The 21,587-nt window shown below is 43.7% G+C and overlaps 1 protein-coding gene across 3 annotated transcripts in view; it reads left to right on the top strand.

The window, feature by feature from the left end:
• The window catches only part of LOC142884552 (neuroligin-2-like), a 63,018-nt gene extending 47,017 nt beyond the window's left edge, over positions 1–16,001 (top strand). For 2 of the 3 annotated variants that reach the window (XM_076020265.1, XM_076020266.1), the window contains exons 5-9: positions 5,791–5,976; positions 9,316–9,581; positions 9,727–9,880; positions 10,423–10,789; positions 11,170–16,001. In XM_076020265.1, coding sequence (XP_075876380.1) covers positions 5,791–5,976; positions 9,316–9,581; positions 9,727–9,880; positions 10,423–10,789; positions 11,170–12,097 — 1,901 coding nt within the window. In that variant the 3' untranslated portion in view covers positions 12,098–16,001. The remainder of the gene's footprint in view (positions 1–5,790; positions 5,977–9,315; positions 9,582–9,726; positions 9,881–10,422; positions 10,790–11,169) is intronic. The other variant, XM_076020267.1, reaches the window with a different exon arrangement.
• Positions 16,002–21,587: the final 5,586 nt, after the last annotated feature.

The raw sequence follows: 21,587 nt of genomic DNA, 5'->3' as shown, positions 1-21,587 counted from the left end.
CTAATGAAAACGATTTTACAAGCCCCGTGCGCATGAAAATGATTGTAAATGGCAGTGAAGTCAGACAGTATGGGCGCGAATGTTACTTAGCTCAGTGAGCTTGGAGCATCACTTCTAATTGTGCGCCTTGTTTAGCTTGTTGTTGTGCAACACTGTAAATGCGACATGAGCGTTATTTTTAGCCGGCGCCGACTCTGCTGTCAGTTCCCTCCAGACTGCCGCCTTCCCGTCACTCAGCTGTCCCTAAATACAAATAAAACACACCTACCTCCGCCTCCGGAGGGCCACGGTCTCCCCAAGTCTGCAGTTATCTGTCTTCTCTCGCATCGCACAACACCGTCCTCACCGTCTCTATCCTCATCTAGAAGTAGGCCATTTTTTCCTAAGGAATCTGGTTAGAAAATATTGTTTGCGTTTATATTGTCACTAAACTTACAAGTTGGATTTTCTTTTTGTAGAATATTAAGGGAAGAGGGGTGAAAGTGATGAAGATTCAATGAATGATTAAGATTTGCAAAAGACATAAAATTGACTAAAATGTTTCAATGAACCCTTTATGTGTATCTTTTTTATTTTTTGATGGCAATGTTATTGTAGTCACACACAGGGGGAAAACAAGGTTTTCACACAAAATATGGACAACTTACGGAGGCCCAAAAGGGAAACCGCACCTGAAACCTTCTGGTGAGCACCTGGAAGTTTCTGGTGCACACATGAAATGTTTTTTTTTTTTTTTTTTTTACCTTGTCTAGATTAGTGTTGCCTCATTGGTAATGGCACATAAAATAAGAAAACATTGTTATTTCAATTTTGTTTGACTTTCTAATGAATATTTGTCCTTCACATTGTTCTCATTTTTTGATTAAATCTTCACAAGGCCTTGTTGTTGTTTTTTTGCACAGCATTGCTCCATTTAAACCTAGAGTCATAACTGGGAGAGATAAGTCTATAAACAATGACAATGACGCACACAACTTGAAAATCCTTCCCAAATTGGATCAATCCATCCGTTTACAGCCATGCAGTGCAGGGGGAGGAAACAATGAAGACAATTACATTTAAAGTAAACCAATCATATTTTCACGAATTTAGCCACATAGCAAATGTCTTTCTATTAGTGGGAGTATTGGAACACACATCATGCATTTATTTTTTGCCAAAACCATATAGGTGGACAATGAAAACATCATTCCTACTGAGAAAATCCATTGAATGATTCTTAAAACACTGAACAGATTGATGAAATACAGCTATTTCTGTACTTACTTACTATTAATGTCATTTCTTCAAGATTGGTAGCCAGATTAAACAGCTTAATTGGCAGCATATGCCCCCTGTGCTGTAGTTTACCCATGCTCTAACAGGACAAAATGAATGTGTTTTAGGTGGAGCCTATCAAGATGGATGCTCAAGATATTGACTTAGTTGACGAAGTTGCCTGATCCGAACGTAAGGTGGAGTCATTTCTACATCAGATTGTTGCAATTCTTTCATATCGCACAATGGGGGCGGCGGGGGGGGTTGGAGTTTTAGATGTGGATTCTTAAAAGGCCATCACTCAGCACCCTGTGTATTCTCTCAGTAATTTTCAACCCCTCTGCTCTTCCTTCAGTTTGTTGACAGAGCACTCATGGACCAAAGGGCTCTCAAAAGTCTTTCAAAAAAATAAATAAATAAACTAAACAAGGCGAGATGATCATTTATCAGCACAGGCTCAGTGCAGAGATACAAGCGTATTCATCCGCCGTTGCATTCGCGCACTGCCGTTAATCCCCAAGGTTGCCACGCGGTGACGAATGATCACATCCACTCCGCTCCAATCATCCGAGCTGATTCTTCAGTCTTCAGCGCGCGTGAGGAATTCGGCAGCTGCCGTGTTTATTTTATCTTTTTTCTCTCCCTGCAGTGATGTGTCTTTCTCCGTAATTAATTTAGCATAAACATGGCTGTATTTTATCTCTGTGATAGAAAAAACAAGAGGAAATCTTTCTCTTGCTCTCTGACACGCCCTGTCGCCCCCTGCATGACGTCACACTTGAGCTTATGTAACACGTCCTTTTGTAGTTTCCCTTCACACCTCAATCTTTTGGGATGCGACAGTAGTTTTGAGGGCAAAAACTGGGTCTGATTCCGGGTTTAAGTCTGTTTTCACGTGGATATCCACGCCTGATTCACCCTCAAACCTTCCCATCCCCCCTGTCCCTCCTCCTCTGTGTGCGCTGGAATGTTCGGTGACCCACTGCAGTCGATCTCTTCGGTCCTAAACATTACTCTGCGGATGCATGTTCTCCTCTCAGTCACATGACTGGCTGCGCTCCAGCGTTGCACTGTGGTTTCCCTCTCTCTCTCTCTCTCTCTCTCTCCCTCTCTCTCTCTCTCCTTTAGCATAGCGGGCTTCTGCAGTGGTGGTTTCACCGTGGCGCCACGAATAAACTCAGCATGCGCAAAGGCTCTGATGACACGCTCTGTTTCCCTAAAAGTAAAATATCCTCCTCATCCACCAAAGTTCTCCACATGGATTTATTGTCCAGCCCCGGTTGGATGAAACATCACCCTGCAGCGCCATATCAATATGAGATAATAGCTTTTTTTTCGGTGACTCATCTCATTGTACAGAAACACTATTTGCCTTGACCATTTTCCCATTCATCAGGTCCAGCGTCCATAAAGTCATAGATTTCATAAAGTCTATTTCCAGAAAGCTCTGCGCGCGGGAGCCAGACGTCATCCTCCGACTGTCTCCAGGGATCTGTTGTGTTTCCCTTGGTGACACTGTTGAAAGCCCCCCCTCCTCCGTCAGTGGCTCCTCCGCTCCCTGCCATCCATCCATTCCGCCGTCTCACTCTGTATCTTTGCTCCGAGGTTGATGACTCCTCCTCGCAGTTCCTTGGCCATTACCTAAAGCAAGTGTTGAATATACATGAGTTCAGCATCATAAACTGCTGCTCTCAGCGCTAAAGTCAGTAGGAAGACCAGCTCAGCAGATGAGGAAAGGGGGGCCGTCAGAGGGCGGGGGGGGAACTTTGAGGAAGAGGAAGAGGGATGAGGAGGGGATCGTACAGCAGTTCTCCGACGCGGTGGAAGATGAGAGGGCAGCAGGGGGCGCCAAGCCCAAGGTCGAACGCCAGTTTCTCAACGTTTGACCCTTTGTTTGTCTCTCTCTCTCTATTTTGGGGGGTCGCCGTGATGTGCGTTTGTGTGCTTCTTTAACGTGCGGGTGGACGTGGAACGTCTGCGTGCGGGAGCGTCCGCGTTACCTTGCCTGAAACTCTGGACAGTTGCCAGGCAACTGTGGCAGCAGACAGCTCAGCGATCGGCTTTGCAGCCGCGGGGCAGTTCGCTCGCCGGTTGTTTTTTCTCTTTTTTATAGGCGGCACGGGTCAGCGCTGACACATCACAGGTCAGAGTCACACCAGGCCCAACGCCAGTCAATCACTGACGCGATTTGAGGATAATTTAGGCAAACAAACGGCCCAAAAGGGGGCTAGCAAAAAAAAAAAAAAAGGCGACCCTGCTGAAAACCACAACGCAACTGTGAGAAATATTCTGAAGAAAATACAGTCAGTCTCAACATGAAACTGGTCTCTTATTACAACTGCAATAAGGCTTTTAAGACAAAGTCATGCTGTTAACTGTTGTTAACTTGGGGCCTTATAGGCCACATTGCCAGCCCAGTTGAACGTCATTATATTTACCTGCAGACGCACATCTCCATAAGCATGACAGTCAGTACATCTACTTTATATGTCTGTGCACATGATCTGAAGCTCACTGATTCACATAAAACATTCTCACGGCTAGAAAAAAAAAGTGCTGCTGTCCCTTAAATGGGATTTCTGCTGCCACACTGATGCTATTAAAAGTAACAAGATTTTGATTTTTGTAATCATTCTAATTCTTAACTTTCCACTGTTGGAGCTCAGAGCCGCCATGGTTTCTAATGAATGCGATAATCCCATAATCTCTATCTCACAATTTAATCAGGCTGCAGTTTCTCATGATTATCTCATTATCATTTAGAAACGTAGAGATATTGTTGTTTTCTCACGATTGTTTTCCGTGTGTGTGTGTGTGTGTCGTGCCCTTATAAGACTGGCTGAAGTATTTTCTGAAGTCATTTTTTTGAAGTAATTTCCCGGAGATTGAAATTACTCAGACACTGTTCACCAGGGCCGTCCTACAATGCACAACTAAAGTCATACAAATCTAACCAAAAGGACAGAAAAGGTTCCCAGCAATATTAGTGGTGTGATATGTCACTGACTGGTCTAGAGGGGTCATCTTGGCAGCTTATTGTTACCACTGCTGCCACCATCAGCACTACTGTCCTTGCTGCGACCGCCGTCTCTTCTATTATACCCATCGACAATAAAACTTAATTTCCTGTTGAGCGCACTTGAAAATGTGCTGACGGCCTTGCTTTTACTGTCTGCGCACTCACCGCCGGACTCTTGAGTCCTGTCGGCCCTGTTGTTTTTTATTTTCCTTCACCCTCCCTTTAGAGCAGACGTGGGCAAAGTACGGCCCGCGGGCCACATCCGGCCCGCTGCGTGTCTCAATCCGGCCCGCGTGAAGCTAGTCATAAATCAACAAAACAAGGAAAAAATCAATGATACGAAGTAATGCCGGGACGTTAGCGCAATTTCCAACAAGCCCCCCGACAATTTGCCGGCAATAGCGACAGTGCGCTCCTCCACTTTCTCCCCCTCCTCCCTCCAACAAAACTTTGCCGGCACATTAGCGTAGCGCGATAGCCCCCCCGTCAACAAAACTTCTGTGGCCCGGCGAAACGATGCAGGTCTGTCATGTGGCCCGTTGCAAAAAATAATTGCCCACCCCTGCTTTAGAGTAACTCATCATTACGGCACCAGGGCAGCTAATACACAGCAGACACAATGATCAGGGGTCATGGCAGGGAAACAGGGGGGCTACTGTATAACATAAATTATTGCATCCCCCCTCCCTTACGTCTTTGTTGTATCATTATTATGGTCATTTAGGTAACTTATAGCATGGTTGCACTACATGCAGTCTGAGGGCTCCAAACTAGTCATCATCCTAAAATACACCGACTGTCGCCGTAGAAAGAAGAAGTCAGTACTATCAAAATAGCATCTTAGGCATCTTATTTATTGCTCCTTCTCCCTTAAATGTTATGGTTATTCTCTTTTTTCCTGCCACAATACATATAGTTAAAGGTGAATTATCTGTTGTTTGATGGGTGCGGACTTCTGTCATTGAGCACAGAGGCAAACGGAAAAGTAAGAATTGCAGCGTGTCGTTCCTTGTGACGTCAAAAGGAGGTCCAGACGTCTGAGCTGCGCACCGTTTTCTTCAGGGGTTTCTTTTTGGTTTGTTTTGTCGGTAATTCCAGTCAAAAGAAGGATCGTTAATGCAACACGTCTTAGTTAAGCAATGAAATTCCTCCTTTATGTGTCATCCGTTCTGTTCCACTGTTAGAAGCTCTCACATTGTGCTGATCTCCAGTCATATTTGTTTTCTCACTTTCTGCAAGCAGCAGGAAGTGGGTGAATCATGACCTCTGTTTGTCTGTCCCTCTGTTGCATTTTCTGCGTGGGTATCAGGGCAAAGTATGCAAGCAGACTTGAGACCAGTTGGGGATTAAGGTGTCCCTGACTTGACCGAATGCCTTTCCTGCTTGTCATTTTTTTGTTTGTTTTATATTTGAACATATTGTTCTATATTTGAGAGTCAACACAATTGTTCTGTAAACCCAAGTGTTCTCTTTTTCTTTTTCCCCCTCCACGTTTGCTTTAATTTGCCCCGCAGGGTTTCTGAGCACAGGGGACCAGTCTGCTAAGGGGAACTATGGCCTGCTGGACCAGATCCAGGCCCTGCGCTGGCTCAATGAAAACATTGGCCACTTTGGAGGAGACCCTGACAGAATCACCATCTTTGGCTCGGGAGCCGGCGCCACCTGTGTGAACCTCCTCATCCTCTCCCACCACTCCGAGGGTAAAGTCCCTTAACTGTCATATCAGTGTCGAATAAATGCTGGGCTTAGAGGAGACTTTCCATGTGACGAGTCAGGTTGGGGAATAAATGTAAAAGAGGATTTTATGCTCTGGAAAAAAAGATATCATGTATTTGGAGCGTTGTCAAAAAAATTGGTTTTAAGTAAATAAAGTGTCCAGTAGGTGGCAGTATGGGCTGGTTGCAGGCCAGAAACAACATCAAGCTAATGCTTGACTTAAAAAACTTCAAAGGACATTTTATTTCTCAAGTCCTTCTAAGTTTTAGCAAGAATTTAACAATGATGGCTGTGATCTATGACCTCTGTTTCCAGGTTGATGTGCGCATGCCTGCATTTGTTTAGGAACTGTTTTATCGATGATTTCATTTTCATCTTAAACATTTCCTAAAAACTTGAAAGGGCATCAATGTCGCATCACAAATAACATCATAAATGTTCACATCAATAACAATTCAGCACATTTCGAATGTGCCTTTGTCCGGATTAACTTCAGGTATAAAGTAAAGTAAAGTTGTATTTAATTTAATTTATTTTATTATTTGTCTATTTATTTTTAACATATTCCAGCTTAGCTTCGCCCCGAGTGAAATACTTGGGTGATATTTTGTCTTTGTCACATATTTTTAAAGCTATATAAAGGCGCAATAGATTATGATTTATAAGGGGGAAAAGTTTGTTGTTTGTTGACAGACAGATAAAAATAGCAGGTTATTATTAATATTTTTTATTAATATTTTTACAAAACCGTTACTGAACTTGGAGCGACACCCTGCAATAATCCCAAACACATTGCTCCCCAGCGGAGAGCGCCAGCCAGACTGCACCCATGCAATAAAACTAATCCTGTCTGGATTAAGTGTTACAGATGAATGAAATATGTACATTGCTCATTATTTCTACATCTCCCACTTTGCCATGAAATGATAAAGGATCATCATCATTTATAATATTTAAATGCACACAGATCTGTATGATATCATTCCCTGAACTGCTACTCATGTTTACTTGATATGAATGCTGCGCACACCATTAATGCATCTTGGTGAATGCCTATACTTGCTTGTGTAATTTAATTCTTCTTGTAATCTTAAAAGGCATGGTGCAGTTAAATTGCCTTCTAGAACTTGGTGGAGCTAGTGCAGTCTTGTCGAGATTTCTTGACAAATGATGCTCCACTCGGTGGATGAATGAAGTCATTTGGCACCATTTCAGCATTTTGCATTTTTCCTTCAAGACGACTACGGAAGTTCCCACTTCCCCCATCAGCCAACTCCTGTAGACAAAGTGCTTTAAATTTTCCTCTCTGTCTTGGCTTCTTTTGATCACTGCTCCGAACCTGGCCGACTCTGACTGTGCCGTCTGCTTCAACTGCAGGCTTGAAGAAAAGGGGTTGTGAAATGATTCATGCCATCTGCATATTTCAAGGTTCTCAGTGTGATTATTATGAATTGTTACTCCCACTGTCTCAAGCCCTTCAAAAATGCTGTATGAATGTGCCGTTTTAGGCAAAATGTTCAGGCGATTGCAGAAATGGAACGTCAAAAGCATCTGCGTTCGCATCCACATCCGCACTGTAGAGCTGTCAATTAAGCCCAGTCTGCATGTCTTTTGGGCTGCGGGAAGAAGCATGGGGAGAATTGAACCTGTGACCTTCTTGCCGTGAGGCAACAGCTCCAGTCACTGCACACGGCTGTGCTTTCATCCTCAGGGAGCAGTGGACTTGATGGAGAAATCCACACCAGGGCTGTGATATTTCCCCAAAAACGCCTTTATTGTACCACACGGCCCCTGCACCTCCCCCTCATTTGTTTTTGAACAGCGGATCTGTTGGGGAAAAAAAAAAAACGCCACCAGATGTTTGATGTTTAATCTTCTGATTTATTTTTTGGCTGGTGGTGCTCAGAGTGAAAACAGAGCTTTATACTTTACCAAGAATTTAGATTATGTTATTACCGGACTGTTAACCTTCACACCGACAAAACCCAGCTCGGACGGATGAAATACAAAGAATCTTTTTCTCTGCGCTACGTGAAGGACACAATCAGAATTCTGAGCGTGCTGCATGGGAGCACGAGCACTCGCTCTGAGGCGAGCTTTTTTTTTTTTTTTTTTTTTTTCGTCAGGCTGGAAGACATCCAGGAGAAGATGAGGAATATTTTTCAGTCACTGGGAAGTACCGGCCGCATTGTTAGTTGGGAAGTTTCTAGTCAGTGCCGACTGTGCTGCATGCTGTCGAGACATGCACGCTCCCACAAGCACAGACTGATGCATTTAAGTAACCTCCGGACTTCCTCCATCATTAAGTGTGGATGGTGCTGCATTAAAACAAAAGAAAGTCCCAAACCAATCTGTATCAATTTCAACCTTATATCCTCAGATCAACATTGAAGCTACTTTCCAAAGGTTTTAATGGAGATTATTGGGTTTGTTTGTTTTTTTTCATTTGTTTAGTGAATTGTCTTTTGGAATAGAACTCTGGTCACAATACAACCGTTTGTGGTCCCTGTGTACTGAGTGGTGGCCAAAAAAAAAAAAAAAGTTCACCTCTTTTCCAAAGTGTGCGGACAAACTCAAAGGTTGAGCCATTTCAAAAGAGACAGAGTGTGCCTCTCTTATTTGTCTGCATCAGTGTGCGTGTGCGTGTGCGTGTGTGTGTGTGTGTGTATGTGTGTGTACGTGTGTGTGTGTGTACGTGCGTGCGTGCCCAAACCGAGGCAGGATGAGACGCGCCGTCGAGCTGGAGCTGCATCTTAGAGGCTTCTTAATTGATTTCACAGGGAGAGGAGCGGGGGGTGGGGCACATGCAGAATATGGAGGGAGGAGGGTGTTGGGGGAGGTGAGGCTTAATTATTAATGACAGAATCTGCAGATAAAACAGAGGGACAGCGAGCCTTTACATAACAGCCAGCGGCGCAGCGACGTGAGCGGTTTTCGGTGGTTTCTTCGCCCTGCGTGGCTGTTGAGCCCCCTCTGCCTGCTTGCAGGCTCCAGTCCTCACGTTTTTGGTTTCTAGCCGCAGTTGCATGCAATAGAAACACTTGAATTCCCTCCCTTTAGTGTTACTAAAGATTTTCTGTGTCGATCAAAGCGGCACCACAGCCACTTCAGCCGGCCTCCTATGGAACGCATGCTCCTCCTCCTCCGCTTCCTGCTGCCTTTCTCCTCCGACATGCATTATTAAACTTCCACTGAAAGCCCCATCAGTTGCAAAAAAAAAGTGTGTCGGGAGAGGGGAGAGAAAGAAAAGTTTAAAAAAAATAAAGAAGCGAAAGAGTGTTTTACCAAGAGGGAGACTAATGGCTGCCATTCCTTTTCTGCAGGCCTGTTCCAGAGGGCCATCGCTCAGAGTGGCTCGGCCATCTCCAGCTGGGCTGTCAACTACCTGCCTGTGATGTACACCAAGATCCTGGCCAAGAAGGTTGGCTGCTCTCTGGGGGACATGGCTGAGCTGGTGGACTGCCTGAGGAGGAAGAGCTTCCGGGAGCTTGTTGACCAGGACATCCAGCCCACACGCTACCACATCGCCTTCGGGCCTGTGGTAGACGGAGACGTGGTGCCCGACGATCCCGAGATCCTCATGCAGCAGGTGGAGCCTCCGCATCTCAGCATTTATTTACAATTATTTATGGCATTTTTATTTTTTTGAATGCGATGTGCAAAGCAGAATTTAGTGATGTCACCTCAACGCTTGTCTGTATGTTTGTGTGTGTGTGTGTATTTTACGACGCCAGGGCGAGTTCCTGAACTATGACATACTGCTGGGTGTCAACCAGGGAGAGGGCTTGAAATTTGTGGACGACAGCGAGGGGGAAGATGGAATATCAGCAGCCTCATTCGACTGCACCATCTCCAACTTTGTGGACAATCTTTATGGATATCCAGATGGTCAGATTCCTTCACTGCCTTAACACATGAGCTTGTACAAAGCAGTTTTTATATTTTTATATTTTAAATTAAATTACAGTGTTTGATTGTGTAGCTGATTGTGTTTGAAATATTTTTAGGAGGAATCTTCTGTCCAATAGAATCTGTTCAGCAGCAGCAAAGCTCGCGCGTGTTACCTTATTTCTTCTTTCTCTTTCAGGGCTTTTAAGGATAGCTATTTCCCGTTGCTTCCTTGATTCAAAGGAAGCTGATTGCTTATGTAATCAAGTGCAAGTTTAATAGCTCTCTATCAGTGGCTGGCAGTGTGGACATGGAGACTCACCTGCATGTTCAATGATGTGTTGTTTTGTTTATTTGTTTTGATTTGTAGTTTGCTACCAAATCTTGGGATGGCAAGATAGCATTGTTACTCAAAATGGTCTTGTTGATACCCTAATGCTGAACATGATGTGTAGCAGTGAAACACCAAATGAAAGGAGTTTGTGTTGTTAAATATTACCATTTCTGGCAAACATGCTAACATTGCATTTGTTTTTTGCAAGGTAAAGATATCCTGAGGGAAACAATCAAGTTCATGTACACAGACTGGGCTGACCGGGACAACAGCGACATGCGCAGGAAGACCCTTCTGGCTCTGTTCACGGACCACCAGTGGGTGGCGCCGGCCGTGGCCACGGCCAAGCTGCACGCTGAGTTCCAGTCCCCTGTGTTTTTCTACACCTTCCACCACCACTGTCAGACTGAAGCGAGGCCAGACTGGGCAGACGCCGCCCACGGAGATGAAATCCCCTACGTGTTCGGGATTCCCATGGTGGGAGCCACTGACTTGTTCCCCTGCAACTTCTCCAAGAACGACGTGATGCTGAGCGCCGTGGTCATGACGTACTGGACCAACTTTGCCAAAACAGGGTTAGTTCAACACACATTTGAGAACCATCTTTTGCTTGTGTGCCAAGTCACTGTGTATTCACAGTGACTTGGTCAAATGTATCATTGACTGAAAGGTCAGGTGTGTAATATTTGGAGATTTTAAGAAGAAACAGCGACATCAATTATATGCATATATATATATATATATACACATATATACCCACATACATACACACACATAAGAACTGTTTTATGGGTCGGAAAACCAAATGACTTTTATTGTGCTGTGAGTAAACACTTTTATTAATGTATTTATGGGCAGTGTATTAAGCTTGTACCAATAAAAAAATCATAAATCAGGCCAAATTTCACACACTTGACCTTGAACACGTTTGGACTCTGTGTCTTCCTTCCCGCAGAGATCCCAACTTGCCAGTGCCTCAGGACACCACCTTCATCCACACCAAGCCCAACCGCTTCGAGGAGGTCATCTGGACCAAGTTCAGCTCCAAAGACAAGCAGTACTTGCATATCGGCTTGAAGCCGCGCGTCAGGGACAACTACCGGGCCAACAAGGTGGCCTTCTGGCTGGAGCTGGTGCCGCACCTGCACAGCTTCCGCCGGGTTGACACCACCACCACCCACCTGCCGCCCGAGGACAACAGCCGCCGGCCCATCCACCGCCCCATCATCACCTACCCGCCCGAAACTGACATCGACAGCTCGGAGAAGCCGCGCTTCCCGCCCTTCCCGGCCGAGACGCGGGATTACTCCACCGAGCTGAGCGTGACGGTGGCCGTGGGCGCCTCGCTGCTCTTCCTCAACGTGCTGGCCTTCGCCGCGCTCTACTACAAGCGGGACAAGCGCCACGAACTGATGCAGCGGCGCCACCGCCGGCTGTCCCCGCAGCGCGGCGCCACCCTGGGCATGGGCATGGGCGTGGGCATGGGCATGGGCATGGGCATGGGCATGGGCGTGGTGGGGGCGCCGCCGCACAACGACCTGGCGCTGAGCCAGGAGGAGGAGCTGATGTCACTGCAGATGAAGCAGCAGCGGGCCGAGCTGGAGCACGGCACGCCGCTGCCGTCCCGCGGCATCCACGGCGACCTGGATCCCCTGAGGCCACCCGTCTGCCCGCCCGACTACACGCTGGCCCTGCGGCGGGCGCCCGAGGACGTGCCGCTGATGACGGCCAACACCATCACCATGATCCCCAGCACCATCAGCAGCATGCAGCCCCTGCACCCCTTCAACACGTACCCGCCCGTTCCCACCCCCTCCACCACGCCCGTGCCCAGCCACAGCAACAACGCCCTGCCCCACCAACACTCCACCACCCGCGTATAGGAGCAGGGCGGCGCCCGCTCTCAGACTCTCAGCCCCTCAGCCCTCTTCATCCGACAGCCCCCCCCCTCCAAACCCCAACTCCTCGGCCCCCCTTTATCTCCTCTCCCCGTCAAGCCGTCCGACAGAGCTGCGGTTTGGACGTGTCGGTAGGGTGAGGGGGGGTCTAACCCCCCCCCTCCTGCCAACTGCCACCCAAACACCACCGTATCGCCTCGTCACCGTGAGGATCGTCAGGCATCTCATGCGCAGCTTTTCTCGCTTCCTTTTTGCTGCACGTGTTGTTCCAGCGCGTAAACGAAAGAGAAAGAAATACAAAAAAAAAGCAACAACTACGTTTAACAAAGCAGACTCGCATTTGCTTTCGTGCATTTCGGAGGACAGACACGACTGCGGCGGCGTGAGGCGCCATATGCGGCGACAAGCTGTCTGTCATAAAGCGGCGAATCGTGGAAAACGTACAAATTGCAGCTTTTAAGGCCCAATCTGGAAGTGAGCCCCCCCGCCCCCGAACCCCTGAGCACTGCTGTGTGTGTGCGCCTATGCAGGTTGTGTTGTGTGCTCACGTGTCACAGCCTGGAGACTTTTTGTTTGCCGTACGTCTACATTACATTATACTGGGGAGCATAAAGTCGCTTTTAAACTTGATTTCTGCTGTTTACAAGTTTATGTGTCTGTCATTAGTTGTGACGAGGCCCTTAAGGCCATTTTACAGTTCTTGCCTTTTTTTTTTGAAAAAGAAAATTGTGTCTTTGTACTCCACAAATGCTGCTTTTAGAACATTTCCAGATTGGGGCTTCAGCTGTCGGGTGACACAGGCTTAAAAAAAAAAAAAAGATTGGATTATGCTTCATGTGTGGGACGCGACCTGGAATCCAGGCCGCCTATTAGAAGCGGCGGCGGCGCGGCTGCCCCAACTCTCATCACGTCCATCACTGTATTTGTTTCTCACTCATTACATCTCTGTCTGTTTCCACCTCAGCTCATTTCACCACTTCTCTGTGTTCCATCAATGCCTCTCTCTCTCTCCCTCCGTGTGAGTCCGCATCTACCCCCAGCGAGCTTGTTTTCTTTTTCTTTGTTCCTTTCATTCTATATTTTTAATCAAAACATTGATGTAGTCCCTCGTCCCTCCGTCACCCCTGTCCTCTCCTCTCTCTCACACACACAATCGCTTCTAGACTCTGTTTTCCTTTTGGAGTCTTTTATACAGAAAAAAAAAATGTAAATTATGTATTATTAATAAATAGGATATGAATGAACAAAAAAATGATATTCTGATATCTCGTTTTTACCAGCATTCTTGGTGCCAAGTACTGTGATTTAAAAAGCTCCTCTCTCGCCGGCGTCCAGTGGAGCGCCAGCAGAGGTCCATCCTGACTGTATCATACAAAAAGAGTTTTAAAAAAGAATCACCATCATACAAAGTGCCAACCCCTTCATTTTTCTTTATGATCCACACCCTTTTATTTTTGACTTTGATTTTATTTTTTCAAGTACACCTAATGTTGCACTGTGGTCGGTCTCTTTAAAGGGAAATCAGATTCCATATCCTCATTTAGGGGGAAAAAAGAATATAAAATCTTATTATATGCTTTGCTGTCTGAAATTGTTGCATGTTTTTTTTATAAAGAGTGTGGACGTTTGTCATTTTCATGATTTGCCTTGTTTTTCATTTGTTTTGATTGATTTTATTTTATTTTTTAATTTTTGAGAATTATGTTTCTTTAATCTCAGCTGCACTTTGTGGTACTTCGAAGGATATTAGAGTATAAAAGTATTGTATAAAACTTATGATTATAACAAAGAGAGTAGATATTTCCTCTTTATTTTTTTTATTTCCTAACGCCGCGAACAGAGAGACTGACGAAAAGACCTGCTTTCCTTTCTCCCACCTTTCTCTTTTATTTTAACACGCTCTATCTTTTGCAGCTGTCAAGTGTGCAGTCGCTGTATCTCAAATCTCACCTGAAGAAAGAAATCACTGTTTTGCGTCACAGCAACAACGGCAACAAAAAAGGGAGCATCTGCTTTGAACAAGTCGTCTCGATAACGGCTTTTGTCTGCGACTGACATTAACACGTGCTCCAAGTGTTTGAAGACTGGCCCCACGCTTTTGTTCTCGTCTGCTTTTTTCCGCGTCTCAAGACCTCCCCTCCCGCCCCCACCCGCCCCCACCCGCCCCCGTCTCCTCTGCCTGCCAGGTCGGGGGGGAGAAAAGGATAAGATATATTTATGACAGTTCAAAAAGGAGAGAAAGGCTTGCGTTTCACATCCTTTCACACAAGCGGAATCAGAGACGGGAGTGCGCTCTGGACCATCCTGAACAACAACTAAAAAATAATAACAAAAAAATAAATAAAAACTCGGGCAGCTCTGGACAAATGGCAGAGACCCAAAGTGGCCATACTTTGAACGAAACCTGGTTTTAAAAAAAAAAAAATTAAAAAAAGAGAAGCATCATCTCTGATGACTAACATTACTCACTCGCCATTTACCACAAAATAAACAAAGTGAGCAGGAGTCATCTGCCCCTTTGTTGATGTGTGCGTGTCCAATCAGGACACCCTGGAGCCAGACTGCCATTTCCTCATGCTGGACTGAAGCGAGCTGCAAGGACAGGAATTATAACAACAGAGGAAAAAAAACAAAACAAAAAAAGCCCATGTGAAACACACTGTACATTTTTTTTAATCATAGGAGAACCAAGTGGAATTTGTAAATATTATGTTTGTCGTTTGGTTTTGAGTGACTGGCTGGATCTTTTTTTTTGTGACAGCAGGTGCAAGTTTAGGAGACTTCTGTGGTTTATCATGCGTATGTTTCTGATTCTCCTTTGTTCGTCCGATCTAAAAGGGGTAGATTCCAATTGGGTACAGGCATATGAGTATATCTGTTGGCGTAGGTGGCGATAAAATCACAAGGTGACTGGGGTGAACACAAGTGGAAGTGCTTTAACAGCTCAGGTTAGCCTTAATATTGGGGTCACAAAAGTAGTCTGGACGCCTTTTAAACACTGTATGCCCTCCAGCAGGAGGGGCAACCTGTACCTTCATTGGTTTCAAAGCCAAAGAGTGGAAGAAGGAGGAGGAAAAGTGAAGATGATTGTAAGTGAGGCAGACAAAATAACAACAACAACAACAGGTGGGAGGGGCGTTCAAACTGAGCTCAAAACAAACCACGAATTCAAGGGATTTTTACTTGTGATGCTGTTGGATTTCGTTGTTAGTCTCACGTCGTCTAGAGCTTTGTCTCAGTTTAACCTGTGAACTGGAAGGTTGTGAAAACCTTGTGTAGGGTTACTTTATTAGTCTTATTTCTGGCTCTAATCATAGTTGTTGTTTTGCTAATTTTTGCAGTTCTGTCTTGACATTCTGTTGATAGAGTTAGGGACCCAGCTGTCTGATGTGACTTTGAATTGCCCACGCTTCAAAAAAAAAAATTAAAAAAAAAAAATAGCATTACTAAAGCAGTATTATTACTATTATTAGTGTTATGTTTTTGTTTTTGTTTTTTGTTTTTTTACACAGACGTTTGGACAGCCAACTGGCAATGGAAGCACAGTCACCAAGTTTACATGTTTACACAACATTTCAATGTTGGCTTAAAATAAAGAGGGGAAAAAAACAAGAAAAATAAAAGAACATTGCAAGTATTCAAAATATCTTCTTATTATTGACATTTAACATTTATTGCTGGAATGGTTAACGTGAAGGCTTGCACCTGTTTGTCTGTTTCATTTAGTCTGATTCAGTAACCTGCTTGAAGCTAAGATACTGTGAGAGTATAAATGACCAGGAGGGTTGACAGAATTAAATATTTCTATTTCAAATAGAGGCTATTACACACTGTATGTTGTGTATCTGAACAGGAAAAAAAAAACATTAAAGACATTCTTAATCAAAAACTTTGCAAATCTTTTGTCGCATTGTAGCTGGTGTGTCACACTATGCCATACATTAGTCTTGCCACGAGGGGGCAGTGGATTCAAACGAAAACAACCAGTCAGCTTTGCCTTCATCGGACAATAAATGAAGCTAACGATAACGTTTGTATTCCCAGAAATATTTCATACTTTTGAAGTTTACTGAAAAAAGAGGAATTGTGCCGTTGGTTGGTTACTGTTGTTCTTAATATGCTAGTGAACATTACGTAACTAAGGCTGTTTTCAGTTAATACGTGACCAGTATATAATGTGTTTTGTTTTTTGTTTTTTCTTCAAAGATAATCTGGATAGCAAAAATCCATTTATTTATTTTTATTTGTTCTGTTCTGGAAGCTTGTCAATTGCAAGAAAGAATGAGAAATCTTCCTCGTATTATCATTTGGTCAGAATTTTGTCAACTCTTCAACTTCAAGGCCATACAAGCTATAGAAATAATATGAACAACCTCTTGGCCAGGTTGCCGTTGTTAATGTGATCCTGATCTCAATAGGATTTTACTTGGTCAAATAAAATATATATATATATTAAAAATTGGATTTGGGCAAAATGAACAAGACCTGAATGTGGCCTTCGTAACTTGACAATGCAACTTGGATTTTGACATATAGTCTAAACCTCAGAAATATCAATCTTCTTTATTACTTGTGCAGCCACGGACTTTAAATTCTAAAATGATTGAATTGTTTTGTCAAATATCAAGAAACAAGGTTGTTGTTAATTAAATTGTGACAACACTGCTTTTATAGTTACTTGTACCTCAAATGGGTTAGTGACTCATCCATCCATACATTTTCAATCCTCGCTTCTTCCTGCACTCAGGGTTGCGGGGGTCTGTTGGAGCCTCTCCCAGCTGTCACAGGGCGAAGGCAGGGTGACACCCTGGACAAGTTGCCAGTTCATTGCAGGACCACACAGAAAGACATACCACCATTCACACTCACACACACCTTTGGACAATTTAGAGTTCCCAGTTCACCTCACATGCATGTTTTTGGACTGTGGGAGTAAGCTGGAGAACCCGGAGAGAACCCGCACAGACACAGGGAGAACATGCAAACTCCACACAGGAAGGCCCCATGCCCAGGATTGAACCTACGACCATCTTGTTGTGAGGTAACAATGCCAATCACTGCACCACTGTGTTGCAGGTAGTGATTCAATTGAATGAAATGTGTCCACTTGGATAAATAGAAGCTAACGCAAAGATGACGGTGCTTCGTGCTTAGAATGACAGCTATTCTGTTCCTCCATTCCAGAAGGATTCCATTTGGGCGTTGCTTTTTTGCCAATCATTGAGTTTGTGTTATTATATACACTGGTCTCAGGCATTGACTGTTCTTGTTGATGTTATGACATAAGAGACTGAAATATCAAAGCCTAAAATAGCTGTCCTACACCACGTTATGAGGGGAACCATTAATCTCTGTTTATTCAGCTGTTGTACTCAAAAACAATCAATACTACACTACGCCCGAGACACAGATGTCGCTGTGGAATGTGTGTGTGTGTGTGTGTGTACGCAAGAGCACAGCTTTTCCATTGTATAGGTCTCAGATAGAAATACTGAATCAGCGGCAAACTTTTTGTTACTCAAATCCTATTATTTGGTTGTTTTTATTTCTCTGTACCATCTTTAGTAGACTGCAGGAAGACTCAGTATGAGTATCTTGTTAAACTGAAAATAAAATACTTCCCAATTTTGGAATCCAATAAGACCAACCGACTAGAACTATTGTAGCATTAAGAATAGAATGAACAAATTATCAAATGACCATGGGTCTAATAACTTATATATAATAATAATAATAATAATAATAATAATGATAATAATAATAATAATAATAATAATAATAATAATAATAATAATAATAATAATAATAAATAATAAACTTTTATTTGTACAGCGCTAAATCACAACCAATGGCGTCTCAAAGCGCTTTATACAATCAGAGGGAACCAACCGGGCCCCCGGAGCAAGCAAGATGTGACAGTGGCTGGGAAAAACTCCCCTGTGGCAAGAGACCTAGGGCAGAACCAGACTCCAGAGGGCCATCATCTGCCTATGACTAGTTGGGGTGAAATACAAAAATAGAGGAGAGACAGAGACAGAGAGAAAGGAGCAGAGTGAGCAAGGGTGGCAGACAGGACAGAGTGAAAAACAGATACACCAACCAGGCATTCACAAAATGGATAGACACAAAGAATAGGAAATAATTCAAGGCTGCTGTCCACGAAGGCTGTAATTGTCCATGCTTTGGAAGGCAAGAGCCTATCTCGATGAGCAATCTGCCGATAGGAGAAGTCCAGGTCCTAGGCGTGGTGGTGGGACGAAGCGATGACACCAAGACCCCCAGGACAGCACAATCCAGCTCCTGGCACAGTGGTCATCACCTGCCGGGGACACAGAGACTGCGGCAGTATCATGCATATCGAGCATACTATACAAAGCATAATGAGAGCTAGTTTGGACAGAGTAGATGGAGTCAAAGATTGATTGGGAGAGGAGAGTGATAGAAGTTCCGCCGTCACAGAGCAACGGTCCCTGTAACGGGAGCGAAAGATCTCCCTCCACGGCGTAAGCCTGCAGCAGCTTAACTGACAGTGGATGGAATCTAACTATAAGCTTTAAGAAAAAGGAAAGTCTTAAGTCTACTCCTAAATAAACTAACTGTGTCTGCCCCCCTCACCGAGGCTGGAAGGTGGTTCCAAAATAAAGGTGCCAGGAAACTGAAACACCTACCTCCTGACCTAACTCTAGAAATTTTTGGGATAACTAAAAGACCTGAATCCTCAGAGCGAAGGGCTCTTGGAGGATGATAAAGGAGAGAGAAGGAGCCTGAGAATGAAGAGCTTTGTAAGTTAAAACTAGAATATTAAATTCAATTCTAAATTTGACTGGCAGCCAATGCAAGGAAGCTAAAATTGGAGTAATATGCTGCCTCCTTCTAGTTCCGGTTAACAATCGTGCCGCAGAGTTTTGGATTAACTGTAATGTCCTAAGGGACGAATTTGGGCATATATAACCTATATATATACATAAGTACATATATATGTAATGTTTCCCTGTTACCCTTTACTGACTATCTGCCACTAGGTGGCAGTGTTCAGATTTAAGCTTGCTGCATCAGAACAAGTGACTCAAAATTCAAATGAGTCAGCCTTTATATTGAAACTAAACTTTAAATTGGCGCTACTTTAATATGACACCAGTTCAAGTTATTTAACATTCCTACACTTAGTAATTAGTTAGTTAGTAATTAGAATTTCCAGTGAACTCAGGGTTATTGGCTAAAATGAACTACAGAACACCTCTTTGCAACAATTTACAAGTCGAAAGAATAACACAGATGTCAAAATGTGTCAATGAATGCACGCTCTGCATTACAAGAGGCAAATTTTCTAATACAATTTTATAAGCAATCAGACAGTTTCCTGTCATTAGAGTTAGTTCTTCTTTGTGGCTTTACAGGTCAAACTGATTACATGATAAGAGGGAAATGCAGGTGTTCTATTTAAGCTGTCTGTCCTCTGTCTGAATTGCATATCACTAATTGCAATGATAATGATGAATGTGAGCAAGACAAATAGGAACATAGGTTGCCACACAATGAAGACCGACGAGCTCAATTTTCAGTGGAGTAGAATGAGTATTTCATCGCAAATGGCTCAGTGTTCTGCCAAAATGGGTGCTTGACCTAATTTGGCAGCTCACTGTGTGCAGAGTAATTAATCCATCTGTAACACTTTGCAGAGTTTTTTTTTTTTTTTTTTGAGGAGAGGTGGTGGTGGCGGTCCGGGGGAGTCCTTCATAGTTTATACATATTATGCAAATACTCTTAAATTATTAAGCACTTAACTGAAACAATATTCAATGACTGACGTTTACAAGGGTCACTTGGCAAAATTGTCTATGTGGCTTCAAGTGATGGCATTGACCATCATAGAAAATGTATCTGTGTCCTGCTTTTTTGTGTTTCATTTGTGTTCAGTTTTTCTGACTGAATGTACAAAATACATACAAATGTCAAAGGCACCAACTTGAATGTAATGATCTCTGGTATTGTCTAAGTAACATAGAAATGATTTTTAAAAGTTTTAGTGGAGCGGTAACAGCACCAAACAGTTAAAGAAGAAAAGCCCATGGCACCTTTAATGGAATCATTTCAAGAACATGTAAGTTGTTTTTTCATGGGGGGAATGATTGACAGGTATTATGTACTGCCTTTGTCGTTTGCTGATGATTTGGACTGATTTAGTGGACTTTAATCCAAAACACTTTTATTCAAACTTTAGTTTAACAGACCTTACTGTACTAACGAGGTTGCTGGTCCAGGTCAACAGTGCATGTCTCCTATGTCTGGGTCCTCCAGCTTCATTCTACAGCCTCAAAAACTAACAGGTAAGCTGTGGCTTATCTTTCTGACTGTCAATTGAGTTTGTGTATCTGTTCATCTCTTATGAATTCTCTCCTAAAGGGTCGCACAACCTGCTTGATGAACAGCTGTTTCACAGAATGTTTATTGCCTGTGTTTTTACACCTTTCATCCTAATGTTGAATGTATCTCTGAGCGTGTTTTAAACTGTTTGTGCTCTCTATTTTTTCTGCTGCGGCAATGGTAAATAAGACCCCATGAGATTTCACCTGTGCCCGCTTTTGATTGAGAAGATGTTTTATTTATCACACACACACAGTATTGTACAACATCTCTTGGCAATTGGCCGTGTTTTCCTGAGGAGATGTGGGATGTGTGGTACCCAGAAGCCAGGTCCAAATCTCTATTAGTGCATTTTAGTTGTGGGCACCAACTGGATATTAATTGCTAAATACATATTTTTGTTTGCAGGGGAGACCAAAGCACCCGGGAAATAAATCTCCCACCGAGGGATTAAAATAGAAGACCTCCTGGCAGTCAGGTAAAACTGTGAATCACCACACCATTGGACTAAGTATGTCCAGCCATAATGAGTCAGTCTGTGCTCAAAAACCCTCCACTGTCAAAAAACAAAACAAAATCTAGTTAGCCCCGGAGGAAAAAGTGAAGTTTGCTGAGCCGATTAAGCTCCAATGGCAAAAAATGTAATCACAACTAAATATAATAACATGCCACCCTGCCCTCTTCTCATGTCAGTCTGATTCAAAACCGTATGTGTTAGTCAGATTAGCTGCAGCAACAATCTGGCCTAATAAGTCAATTTGAGAGGCCGGGGGTTGTTAGTCATGCCGGGACCAGCTCGCCTCTCTGATCTAATCTTGAGTTATGACAATCATAACTTATGTAGCTGTAGCTGATGATGCAGTTACGTGAGGAGACATTTTTCAGCTGTCAGCAATTTCGGCAATTAAAATTAGAATTTCAGACCCAGAGCAGGCAGGGCTGCCTTCCGCTGCCTCACAGAGCTTTGTGTGCTACAAGTTAAGAGGACACTCGGGATGATTCAACCCTTCATGGTTCTCATTTGGGTTTACAAACATCGTCCATCAGAATAAAGTTTGCAGGTGTCTCAGTTTTAAGAAAGTGGGGATGTACCAGATTAATGTTAGTTTAA

This window comes from Nelusetta ayraudi, unplaced genomic scaffold, assembly GCF_046127955.1.
Source record: "Nelusetta ayraudi isolate G7.1 ecotype Tasmania unplaced genomic scaffold, CSIRO-AGI_Nayr_v1 ptg000011l, whole genome shotgun sequence".
Classification (NCBI taxonomy): Eukaryota; Metazoa; Chordata; class Actinopteri; order Tetraodontiformes; family Monacanthidae; genus Nelusetta; species Nelusetta ayraudi.
This window is presented reverse-complemented; position numbering and strand designations above follow the sequence as displayed.